At 33.9% G+C, this 13,488-nt stretch overlaps 2 protein-coding genes across 2 annotated transcripts; one reads left to right on the forward strand and one right to left on the reverse strand.

The window, feature by feature from the left end:
- Positions 1–3,504: 3,504 nt before the first annotated feature.
- Positions 3,505–4,901, forward strand: LOC145637902 (BRI1 kinase inhibitor 1-like). The gene has a single exon (XM_081688903.1). It carries the CDS (start codon positions 3,771–3,773, stop codon positions 4,842–4,844), a length of 1,074 nt encoding a protein of 357 aa, XP_081545029.1. The 5' UTR covers positions 3,505–3,770; the 3' UTR covers positions 4,845–4,901.
- Positions 4,902–11,532: 6,631 nt separating this feature from the next.
- Positions 11,533–12,468, reverse strand: LOC145640294 (uncharacterized). The gene has a single exon (XM_081691594.1). It carries the CDS (start codon positions 12,466–12,468, stop codon positions 11,533–11,535), a length of 936 nt encoding a protein of 311 aa, XP_081547720.1.
- Between the last annotated feature and the right edge of the window lie 1,020 nt (positions 12,469–13,488).

The following is a 13,488-nucleotide window of genomic DNA, read 5'->3' on the forward strand; positions in this document are numbered from 1 at the left end:
AAATTTATATGATAATTTTTTAGAATTATATTATAATCTAATAATTTTTTTGAATAAAATTATAATTCAATTTGTACGTTTGAAATATTGGTTATCGAAAATAAAACTCTAAACCAACAATTTTATCCTAAAATTCTATCTTATAAAATCTATTTAAATCTATCCAACGTGGGACGATACTTGGCGAAAAATTGGAACGCCAAGTGTTGTTGCATCGTGACCTGGCTAAAAGTTTAGCTTTATATATTAGTTATATGATATATAAGTGTTATTTATCATTTTTTTTATCAAAAGTTTTACTCCTTAATACTTTAATAATATAATATGTAAACACTTATTACTAAATTATGAAACATGAATAACTTCACGTCTTCACCGAATTGTCATTTGACACTTAGCCATGGGCGCAAAAGAAAGCGATGGGAGGCCAAAGGGCCAAATTTTTTTTAGCTTTCCACGTTTACAACTTGGATTTACTAAGAATTGATTAAGAAAGATTGCTAATAAACACATGAATGATGAAGTTTATTTGAGTAGTTATTGAAGAAAACACAAGAAAAAAGGGGGATGGATTTGCAAACCTATATGAATGTGAAATCTTTGTTTCATGCAAACTTACCTAACCATTTTTCTTCTTATTCTTTATTTTCTCTTGTTACTTTTGTAAGTTTTTAGTGAGACTATTTTTCAATATTAATTGAGAAACTTAATTTAGTGGCACCCATTAAATAATGCTTCCATGATTGAGATGTTGACCTCATGATACCTTACAAAAATCCTCTATGCATGTTGGACCACTTCTACACGTGTGTTCCGGGTCTACCATGACCTCTTTTCATCAAAACTTGGCTTTAGCATTTAATTTATTTATTAATTTTGGTCGGTACACACAAGCTGATGATCTATCTCACTTATCGTTAATATTAAAACTCAGTTTATTATTTATAATTCTCTTGTATATGGGTAAAAAATAAGGTTGAATGTTGTAGTTATTTTAACTCGTGACCTCGGAAATGTTAATGTAGCTCCCACTTTATCTATATTTATTTAAACTTAACTATAACATCTTATTTATCAATCTATAATATCTTAGTTGGTACACGCAAGCTCATGATCTGCCTCACTTATTGTTTATCATCCCCTACAACCCATTTGTATCATAACACTTCAACATCTTATTTATTTATCGATCTATCCTAATTGGTACATAAAATCTTATGATCTGCCTCACCTATCCTTTATATTAAAGCTAGATTTGCGAGCCGAGTCTCATGTACGTAGACATAGGAGGCCAAACATGGTACGACTGGCTCTAATATGGGACCTTGAGATTGCCAATGGAGCTCCCACCACTTGACCAAACTATGCTCCATAAACCTAGCTATATGATATGGTATAGGGAAGAAAATTGGTGCATGCAAGTATTATATGCAATGCATATATACAAAAAAAAGGGTCCATATTTGGCCAAGTTTGTCCACGAGGTGTATGAACCGTCACTCTCTTTTTTCTCTAGTCCTCATTGGAAAGCATATATCTTTGATAGTATACTTCTTAAATTCTAGGCCTTAAGTTTCTATCTCATCTACAATTCATTGTCCTTTTGTGTACTTCATCTTTAATAGAACATGGTTCTAAACATTGCACTTATCTCATTTCTTATTTATTTATTTGATATTGTTACATTTTGTGAATTAGACCATACCTTCAAATAGGATATTGTCATAGTTATATTGTTCATTCCTTTTGCAAATTGTCGTCTCAATCTGCATTGTATAAGTTGGTTCTATATTGTAAATGCTACTATGCATGTTATTGATTCTTTCAAGATTATGTTATCTTCATTATTGCTTGTCTTGCAATACTGTAACTTGCACAGTTAAGCTATTTGGATTTTCTTACTTCAGAAGAGAACATAATTTTCAATGATAAAGCATATAATAGGAGTAAGATTTAATGAACATTGAAGTAGGATTTAATTTTACGTAAATCTTTGGGAAGATATCCATAAAACTAGAGAAAAAAACATATAAAAAAAAATAAGGGACCTATGAAAAGAGGAGAAAGATAAATAAAATCATGATTCAAATAAACTTATTTTGCAATTATTTTATCTTACGTTACTATTAAAATAAAACAAAGAAAGTATAAAGCTTATTCTATTGAAAGAAGCCGAGCCTCCCATTTGACCATATATATTTGTAGATTATTGTAACATCATTTGCTTGTATATATTCGAAAGCTTTCTAATACTTCCTGTGTTTATAAAGTGAACTAATCCGTATAAATTTAAATAGCAAGAAAAATAGTGGGTGCATGTGATTACATTTTGTAGATTGAATGGAACACTACAATTTCTTGATTTGGAATACTTAAAACACAAATCAATTAAACATTTACTCTCTCATATCCATTTGAGGATTGAGAATTTACGTACTTTACAACCACAATGCATAAAATTCAACTATGGTTGAAAGCATATATCCATTTTTTTTTTAAAGAAAGCATATATCCAATTTTAATGCATCATAATGCTACTATTTCTTGGAATAAAATGATCATACTTTGTTTTATTTTATGTTTGGTTTTTATAAAATGCAAATAGTAGCACAAAAATTTAGGTAGAGTGGAGGAAAAGGATTGAAATTAAGACCAAGTATGGTCTGCCATTATAATTTGTATATTTCCACAATTTATGCATAAATAAACATGGTTCAGAAAAAGAATTTTTTTTAAAAAAGAGATATTTTCACCACATTTTGCAGCTTCCTTCGTCTTTTTATTCCTAAAATCCCAAGTGCTCAAAACGGACAAATCAACCCACTCCCAAACAAAAAGCACACTCCAACCATACATGTAATTGCGTGCAAATCATGTACTACTCATACTTAAATACTATCAAATTTTAACACTAAAGTTGCTTCATCCATTCAAAAGATTCCTCTCCAAATACCAAGTTTGTGCTTTTCTTCACCATCTAGAAGGGTAATTACAATTACTTGAGTTTACTCAACTCCTTTTGTATCTCCACTAAAAGATTTTACTAAATAAACGCCACTATAAGTCAGTTAATCGTTATGTATTTCCGCTAAAAGATTTTACTAAATAGGCGCCTCTATAAGTCAGTTAATCTAACCATATATGTCAATATTTAAGTGTAATGGGTAAGAAAATCCGCTATTTTTGAGCTAAAGTAGATGATCATACTCAAATTGAACTTGTGACCTCAAACATGTTTGGTTATTTACTAACGTTAATCATTTTAGATACACAACAGTGAAATCTATAAGTTAATTGCAGTAATGATTTGTTTAAGTGCAAAGTACATGAACCGATATATTTTTGACAGCTTACATAACGACCAAGTTGTTGTTATTGGATTTTCCCCCATTTTTTCCATTATAATACAGATTATATTAAATAGTCCATGACTATCTAATCACTAAATTAGGGGTATAATCATAGCCACTCCTAAAGATGAATAACTAGCTCTTAAGACCTAAATTGGACCCACAATTTCTAACAAAAACAGCTAATCAAAAAACATTATAAGGTCACCCCACAAACACACTATACACTATACACTACATACGTCAATATTTGTATGTGAATATAATACAATACGATCACCTTCTTTTTCTGTATTCTTCTTAAAATAGACATTTGCTTCTTAAACCAACTTATTTCTTTCTTGCCTCTAAAATCTATCTCTAAACTCTCTCTGTTTATCTCTCACTCTTTCTCAACATCCATCCATCTTTATTACTACCATGTCCATGGAATTTCAGCAACAAGTTCGGCACGAAAATCGTAATATTCGGGATTCAGAAACAGAAGGAAAAGAGCTAGCAGAACAGGTAGTGCAGCAGCAAAGAGCAACACCAGGTGCATCAGCAACGAATTCACCAGCATCTTCACCATCACATGAATTTTCCTTCACAATCTCATTGCATACCTCTGCAGCAACGACACCGAAAGCATCATCATCGCCTTCGTTAGCAACGAAATCGAATAACCAACAGCAGGCACCATTAGCAATTGATTTATCTCCTGCTGATGAAATCTTCTTCCATGGTCATTTACTTCCTCTCCACTTCTTATCCCACCTCCACGCCTCCTCTGCTCGCCCCTCGACTCATTCGTTAGACGGGTTTTCCGGCCCAATCAGAGACGCCTTTCATGAAGAAAAGCCACTCACAAGCAGCACTACTGATAACAGCAGCACCACCTGCAGCTGTACTGAAGACGACGACCAGTACATCTCATTCGACAAAGATTACAGCGAAATAGAAATCAACAACAATATAATTGGAAACGATTTCAGAAGCAAAGAAAGAAGCAGAAGCAACAACAACAACAACAAGTTCAAATCATTCTCCCTCTTTGGATTATCAAAATGGAAAAAACTGTCTGACAGTAAAGAAAAAACAGAACACCCAGAAAACTGCAGCAGACGAAATAAACTGAAGTCTGATGTAACTCAATTTCTTAAGAGATACATCAATATGGTGAAACCACTGTTATCTCCCAGAGGTGGGAGAAGGGATAGTGTACGAGTACGAAGGCAATCGTACTCGTTCTCGGGGACGGTTAGTCCCCGAGACAATAGAGAGCTAATGAGGGGAAGACGAGGAGAGTTTTCGGCTCCTGCGTCAATGAGGACATCACCTACTAACAGTGGACTTCTTTTGGCTACTGCAGGGGTGCCATCACCTTCTAGTGATAGCACCATGGAAGAGTTGCAGGCTGCTATTCAAGCTGCTATTGCTCATTGCAAGAATTCCATTTCAACTGAAGATAAGAAATCATCACAAGAAATTTCATCATCAATTTCTGTAAATTAAATTAAATTAAAATTAGCATTCATTATTAATATCAATATAATCATAATTTTATCTTCATTTCTTGTTTTCAAATATAATTCTTTATTTTAGATTGCATTAGGCCCTATTCTTTTGAGTTTGTGAGCAGTTTAAAGCAGATTTCAGCAGAGTAGTAGACCATATTAACTCAAAAGTACAGAGCCTTGGTATATTATAGATGTTAAATGTATGCTAGTAAATGTTGGCACGTGGTAATTACGACAGTACAGGAAATTGAATTTTGTCTACATCATTATCTTCATGTATAGTATTTTAGTCGTCGGTTTGAAAAAACATAATGGCAAATGAATTAAAACCTCATATTCATGGTACAAAACACAAGGTTTGGGAGCTTCCAACCAATTTTGGTCCAATAATGGTTGGATTGCTAGCTCAAAACAGTTCCAACAGGGCCTGCCTTTTGCCCCACAAGTTTGAGGTGATGAATACAATTTGTTGCAGGGGATTGATCGTTAGTTCCAGATGAAATTATTATAATGTACTTGTTAATTCTTATCATAACCACCACTAAAGACGTGTAAGGATGGGGCTACGATGATAAAAATGACAATAAATCGCGCTATTAGTGTTAATTTGATACGATTTGTGTGATAATTAATTAACAATACACGTTATTATGTTTAATGATGTGCTCGTTACATTATAGCAAATAAAGGATACTATGTCACAGTTTATGTAAAAAGAAGCACGAATTGACATTGTTGAGCACTAATGAATATTATACTTAAAATACATTTAGAGACCCTAGTTATATGATTTTGGGAAAGAAATTGCATGTAAACATGGATTACTCTGGGCATATTATCTGCAGCTTAATTTCATTTCATTTCAGCCCAGGTCATTTTTTAATTTCCTTCTCTCATAAACAATTCAGTTCAATTCAATTTAGCTCCAATCAGTTCAGTTCAGCTCAGTTCAGTTAATCAGAACAACCCCTTTATTGTGAAGTCTAATTCAAGAAAAGGGTAAGATTGTATACAACCAAATCATATGGACATGATAATTGATTTTTTTTTAAAAAAAAGTCATATGATCTTCGTTTTTATTTTAGCAATTTCAAACACAACACTGTTCTTGTTCACTTAATTTCAAAAAATAAAAAAAAAACAATTTTCTAACGAGACTATGATGCATATATGATGATTCTTGGAATTGAACTTGAGGAGACTAGATTGCTCATATGTCAAATTAAACAATGCATCTGGATCAACAAGTCATGTCACAATAAAAGACACTTCTAATTAATGCCAAATTTTCCTAAAACGCATGCAACATAATAAAAGACCTGCCATACTACTATACTAATATGGTGTACACATTTAATACAAGAACAAATTAAGTACATTATTGTACAAGTGGATTAGGTTGAAAAATAATACGAGTACGTACATTGATATAATCGAATATTTTATTCAATTTGCACATAAATGGAATTCATATGTAAATTTGGATCATATGGAAAAAAGAAGAGATAAATAATAACATAACAACCACAATTAGACGAGAGATATAATCTAAAATATAGAAAAATATTTCTATTAAAAAAGTGATGCACTTGTTTAAGAACAGTTGTATAAATTAAATAACGCACTTATACAGAAATAAATTTGGGTAGTAGCATATAGCTGAAGCTTCGTTGTTAGCAGATAGCAAATTGATAATGTGGGTCATTTGATTTGAAAACTCAAGACTTTTAGAATAAAGGCTTAAGAGTACCTCAAGTACTATAATGTGCAATGATATCTATATGTACTAATGCACATGCATGGCTGCATGCTAACCATGTTATTAATTTAGTTACGCCCCGAAACTAATCAAATCATAATAATGATAATAAGCATGATGGTATTCATGATTAGTGCAACTAATCACGAGGCGAATTAACGATCTTTTCCTTCTAAGAACCTCCCTTAATTATGTTTAATTAGCTCATAACCTTGGTAACTAGAGCCCACCCATTTGTATTATTATTTTATATACTTCTCTTCTTTTGAAAAAACTACTACTTTAGGACCATTGTTATGCTTTGATTAGCTAGAAAAAGTGATTTATTGTATGTATAAACAAGATTACGTGTATAATTACGCATGTGCGTGCAAGATCGAAATCCTGGTAGATCTTCTAGTTTGATTATTTTTTGGTAGTTTGAAGAATTAAGCATGAAGATACCTTATTAAAGTAATTCATTTGATTGCTCGATCTTAATTTAGATTTACAGCAGAGATCAACTTTTGCATCTTTAGTAGATGATCTTGTAATAATAATTAAGAAAGTAATTTGCTTTAATGAATTAACGAGAAAGCATTTTGCAATGATTGAAACATTCAATTAGCATAGGTAAATTAAAAAATGTAAATAATTGACTAAAGTAAAATCTTTTTTGATTTATGAGCTTTAATACACGTGTGACTGACCTTAATCATCCTAGAGCAGTGCAAAAATGCTTGGACGCTTTATTATGAAGAACTTGGACTAGATAAAGTACTTAACTTATACGAGTAATATATGATCGCGTCCCTTATTTTATGGCACTTTAAATTGTCCAAAGAATAGTTGGGTACTTGTAATTAATTAAATTGTATAATAATTAGGCTATATTTGGCGTTAGCATTTGAGGCAGCGAATTAGCATTTTGATCAAGTCTAAACCCCACTAGGAAAACATAAGAGTGTTTTTGAAGGTAGTGGTTTGGGTAGCGATTAGCTTAGTGGTAGATGTAGCATTTGGGTAAATTTTCTAAAACGTTAAAAACAGTAGCGTTTTATAGTAGCGAGTAGCGAGTAGCGTTTGACAAATTTGATTACTTTATTTAAACAATGTGTAAGAATTTTAATGTAATTTAATATTGCAATCGCCGCTACTTTTGCGAAACGCTCATATTATCAAACGTTACTTTTACAGCTAAATTCTACCCATTACTTCAACACTAGCGTTTGAGTAGTTTTTAGTGGTTTGATTGGGTCAATCCACTGCTTAACAAAAGTGGTGGATGTAGCTTTTATGAAAAGTTAAAGTATTAGCTTTTGAAGTTACATGTATCTTTTGAGATAGCTATTAAAAATTTAATCTATAGTTTTAAAAATAAAATATTGATTTTTATATGTAAAAGCTAGTCAACCGCTACTTTACCGAATACTCATACCTAAATTATCTATCTTCATAGTTAACAGTTTATTGACAGCTAAAAGCTACCTACATAGCTAACAGGTACCTTCACAGCTATGTTTTGTCAAACACACCCCACAGCTTCTCACTAGCCGACCGATAAAAGCTACATGCTGCCATTAATTTTGCCGAAGTATTTGGACGTATATACATTTTATTTTTTGGTAGAAAGGAGCAGCTAAATAAATTAATACTATTGAAAAACATCATAGCGATAGACAAGTTTCAACAGTATCAACACAGTGGTACAAATTCTTCACCCATCTAACTTTGGATTGGACTAGAATAAGCCCAATAAGGTGGTTCAACACCTTCAAAATACAAAGCTGTCTCCGAAAGAAAGCAGGACGATTGTTGTCAGATAACGTAGTATTAGGATTAGAGGGGGGGGGGGGGGGGGGGGTGTTTATAATTTAAGAAACTAGGTCAGTTCCTATGTTATGGGCGATATATTTTAATTTTCATTAATAAATTAACATTTAATTTAATTAAATTTTTTTTAAAATAACTGTCAACAAATTTTTACTAAAATATACTAGTAGTTATTTTCTTCTTATTCATGTCTTTACAAAAATTTAAATGTTGAATATCACATGAAAACGTTGTTTAGTGTTTCCTCAGTAAATGTCTTTGTAGAAGATATGATTTCTTGCAACTCCGGTTTATTCGTTTTTACATAAGTATGTAATTCGACTAGATGTTTCCTTACTTGCTCAAGTTCTAATGATCAAGATAACCGTTCGTACCGGTATAGATAGTCACTGCTCTTTGACTGTGAGAAGGGCGGATTGGGGTTGTTTGAGCAATTCACGTAATCGTTGCCCCCTTGCCAACTGATTCCGAGTAGCTTTATCAAGATTAGAAGCAAATTGGCAAAAGCTTCTAATTCGGCAAATTGTGCCAGTTCCAGTTTTAATTTACCAGAACTTTTTTTCATGGCTTTAATTTGAGTGGTGGATCCTACTCGAAAAACAGAATAACCACATTAATAGCCGACCTGATTCTAGCATTGAATAGATCGGCGGATAAGAATATATGTCCATCTGTAATGGAAATAACATTAGTAGGAATATAAGCTGAAACATCTCTCGATTGGGTCTCGACTTAGTACTTTAGTCCAATGAGTACTTTAAAATTATGTCGAATGACTCTTTTTTAAAACGATCAGTAATTCACGACCGTTTTTAAAACCATTCGCTAATATTTCATTTTACCGACTTGACGCCTGTCGGTAATATTGATTGCTAAAAACGCATTTTCTTGTAGTGGTTTTTGATCATATGGGTAATTTTAAGTTTTCAAAGACAAAATTGATGTATCCTTTATATTTTTTACTACTTCGGATTAATGAAAGAAGTATTTATAAATTATATATATAGGCTTCCCCCCCCCCCCTAATTTAGTAATTATTCTGTCAAGTTTATGAAGATTATACTACCTCCGTTAATAGTTATGTGCAACTTTTGCCATTTCGAGATGATCGAGGTTATGTGCAACTTTCCATTTTCTTTCTATTTTTAGTAAAAAAAGGTGAAAATTACTATATTGCCCTTACTTAAAATTTTTATTTTGTTAATTATTACCCTTATTATAACCTAATCTAATTAACCTAAAACTAATCAGATTCTCCTAATCTAATGATTTCCTCCTTTTATGTACCCATTTCCCCCCTTCTCTCCTCATTTACTTACATTTCCAACCACCAAAATTAAATTTTGATGGTTGGTTCTCTCTATATTTTCTAGGGACTTCTTAAGATGAACCCTAGTTCATCTTCTGGGTTTTTCTCTCTCCTCTGTTCTTGCGATTTTCTCACTTCTTCTCTCCAGATCTACTCTTCTCTTCTTCAATCTTTATCAAACAAAGTCCCCCCATAACAATGGTGAACTTGGATCCTTTAAAGGATTCTTACATGGCCATAGACGACAAGGGAGAGGAGAATTTGATCCAAAACCTCATCCACTGCTTTGAGGTTGGATCTCCTTTCCCTCGTCAATTTTACAAGTCTAGTGAGACGGGTCCCTACTGTACTTTGTACACTTACAGAGCCCTTGGTCAAGTTCTAAAAAGTATTGACGAGGAAGAAAGAGCGAAGAAGGAGGAGGGTGAAGGTGAGTCCCGCCGTAAATCGCTTGATTTCTCTGAGATGGCTGTGGATCTGGTTACTGAGAGTGGTGAGGGAAGTTCTGTGGTCCCAACAAAACCTTTCTCTAAGAGGGAAAGGCGACCCCCAAGAGTTAGGGCTACAAGGAAGGCCGCGCGTGTTGCTCTGAGAAGGATGCGTGGCCTCCCTAACCACGAGTTGATTGAGCTGTCTTCTGATGAGGAGCCTGATGAGGAACCTCCAGCCAAGAAACCAGAAGAGCCCTCTTGTTCTGTTCTTGTTGTGAAGTGCTATGTGATCGAGGCGGATGAACCCTTCGGTTCAACCCTTTGAGTAGCTGCACTCGTAACGATTTCTAACCCTAACTTGCATTGTTTAATTTTTGTTATTGAGTCCCTTTTATGTGATGTTTGTGTATGCTTGTGACTTGATTTGTTTATGCAAGTTCTGTTCTGCTCTTGGATTTGATTTGTTTATGTTGGTTCCGTTCTGTTCTGATCTTGGATGGCTGCCTTTTGTGAGTCCTGTTTATGTTCATACTTATGTTTGTTGTTGTTGAGTATTGGGACTGTTGGATTAATTACGGGTGGATGTTCTGGTTTGGTTGGCTTCTTCCTTGGATAATGATTGGTTGATGTTCTGGTTTGGTAGCCTTCTGTGTTAGATTAATTTTTGGTGGATGTTCTGGTTTGGTTCTGTTTATCATGGATTTGATTAATTTATGCTACATGTTCTACTTGCTTGGATAATGATTGGTTAATGTTGTAATCATGGCTTTTGGCTTATGGGAATTTGATTGTTGAATGATGAGCCTTAATGATGGTTTGTTGAGTTGGTTTTTTTGGTTGTTGTGTGTAACATGTTCTCAATGATCATATAGGAAAGAACATTATGTAATGGAGTTCCCTTTATATGTTGGTTGTCGTGGATATTGTTGAGTCCCCCCTTTTAATTGACTATAGTGTTGTAATGGAATCCAAATGATGAAGGGACTCCTATGAAACACTTTTTGAATATAGGTCTTGCTCCACCAATCACTATACAGTGATTGATGTTGAGGTAACCATGTTTGAAGAGTTGTGTATAAAAAAAAAAGATCTCCTGATGGATTCATTTAATTAAGTACTTTTGGCCATTTCATTAACTTTAAAGTATGGCTACAAAAAGCTTGTTACATGTGCACTAGAACTAAACCATCACTTCCTTTGATGTTTGTTTCAATTACCTACATACAAAATACACCTAACCACCTATTAATTGGTACCAAAAAAAAAAAAAAAAAAAAAAAAAACTAAACAAAGGAGAAACTAAACCTAGCATTGTTGACTCCTAAGTGGTTATGTGTGGCAGTGTTTGGTTGTCTTCTGTGTCTCTTTGTAACTAGTCTGCATCTACCTCCATGTCTTCTGTTTCTGCTTCATGATTTCCCTGGGGTGCTGGCCTGAACATAGTGTTCAAGTATTCCACAGCTTCCAAAACTATACTCCTGTCCACTTCAATCTGATTTGGTAGAATGCCAAGATTCTCCAACTTTTTCTTGTTCATATGTGGGATTTTGTACTTGTTTCCTCCCTTTGCCTTGAGTATTTTGATCATACAGCTTTGTAAAGTCACCCAAATGTACTTGTTTACTTCTGGTTTGAAATTGTTATAAGACTCAATAACCTTTTCAACAAGCTCATCTACATTCTTTGGGAAAGACTGATATTGCAAAGACTGAATTGATCTGAACAGACCTAAGTCCAACACATTCAAATCTGGTGATTGTGCTGGTTGGAAAACAAACTCAATGTTGAATCCATGTGCTTGTGTTGCTGCAATGAACTCTTCATCTCTTGGTATTTGATGTGGCCTTGCATTATCCCACTGAATGACCACATTTTTGGGCAAACTTTCTAGCCATTTTTCCACTACCGCTGGGATGACTTTGTTAATTAACATGTCTCTTATTGCCTCTCTGTTCACATTTTGAAGTGGTTTTGTAACCATTGTGCCACCTGGTCTGTTTTTACTTGACTTCTTTGCCCTTTCTTTCTGTGTGAATGGGAATATCCCATACTTCCCATCATGTAGGAGTTCCCCATTTCTCCCATAAAGAGGTTTCTCTATAATGGTCATGAACATAGCTTTTAATTTGAACCTTCTTGATTGTTGAGCCATATAAGGATCTTCCTCACTTGGTAGTAGATAGAATCTCCTTTTATCTGGGTTGAGATAAAACCATTTCTCATCAATGTCGATTGCATACTTCATGTCATCAAATGTGGGGTTCTCATTACCTTGGATTGGGTTTATGTGAGACAAAACCCACTTCATTCTTGCAACCTTGTGATCTGAAGTCAGTGCTGGCTTACTGCTTGCTGTGTGTGTTCTGATTCTTCGATCCCCTTTTTCTTCAAATAATGAAGAGTTACATGTGAAATATTGAGTGTTGCAGCATATGATCTTTCTGTCTGCCTTAAGTGCAGTGGGACTGACTGTAGGAATTCATCAGAAAATTCCCTTGGCTTTGGACCTGTCCTGCCTATCTTTTTGGACTTGACATCAATCAAATTCCCTTCTGCCATCTGCTTTTTTATATCAGTGAAAATTCTTGTGATTGTTGATTTGTGAACCTTGAATTTGATTGCTACTTCCACCTTGTAGCCTCTTGGTAAGTTACCATCTTGCATTTTCACAAGCATTGCATCAACTATCTCCCTCTTTTGATGCATGTTGAGCTGTTTTCTGTTTGGTTGGAGAGTCCCTTCTTCAAACAATGATGCTTGAATTTCATCTTGCTGAGTTTGATTGTTGTTGCTTATGCTTGATTGTTCTTCTTCTTCCTCTTCTTGCATGTTCTCATTGTCTGAGTTGTACCCCTCAAAGTCAGCATCTTGTATCTGTTCTTCATACTCATAGTACAAATCTGCCATTTCTTCTTCTGTAATTAAGTCATCATGTCGAAAAAAGGGTCTTCATCTATGTCTGCCATGTCTTCTGTTTGCTGTTTGAACTTGCAGGTTGCTGTAGATGGTGAGAGGGTGGGCTAATGAAGGTTTTTTATTAGATGATGCTGCCCAAAAGATGATGCAATGATGATATGAAGACTAATTATGTGTAGCACTAATTTTAGATTAGGAGTAATTTTTTGGGTTTAATGTGGGCTAAACGTGTGTAATTAGTGCTAACTTTTGGCTATTTTGAACAATCTTTTGAACAAACATGATTGTGTATTTATTGTGAAGCATTGAATGCTTCATGAATATTGGAGGTTGCTATTTATAAGCCTCATAAATGTTGAAATGATGATCAGAAATTTAGGAAGTTTAGCTTCTTTTTTTTTAAAAAAAAAAG

Source organism: Chenopodium album, chromosome 7, assembly GCF_948465745.1.
Source record: "Chenopodium album chromosome 7, dcCheAlbu1.1, whole genome shotgun sequence".
NCBI classification, from domain to species: domain Eukaryota; kingdom Viridiplantae; phylum Streptophyta; class Magnoliopsida; order Caryophyllales; family Amaranthaceae; genus Chenopodium; species Chenopodium album.

What these genes read in the sequence shown, in the direction of transcription:
- LOC145637902 (XM_081688903.1), top strand. Translation starts at nt 3,771, where the DNA reads ATGTCCATGGAATTTCAGCAACAAGTTCGGCACGAAAATCGTAATATT.
- LOC145640294 (XM_081691594.1), bottom strand. Translation starts at nt 12,468, where the DNA reads ATGAAGTGGGTTTTGTCTCACATAAACCCAATCCAAGGTAATGAGAAC.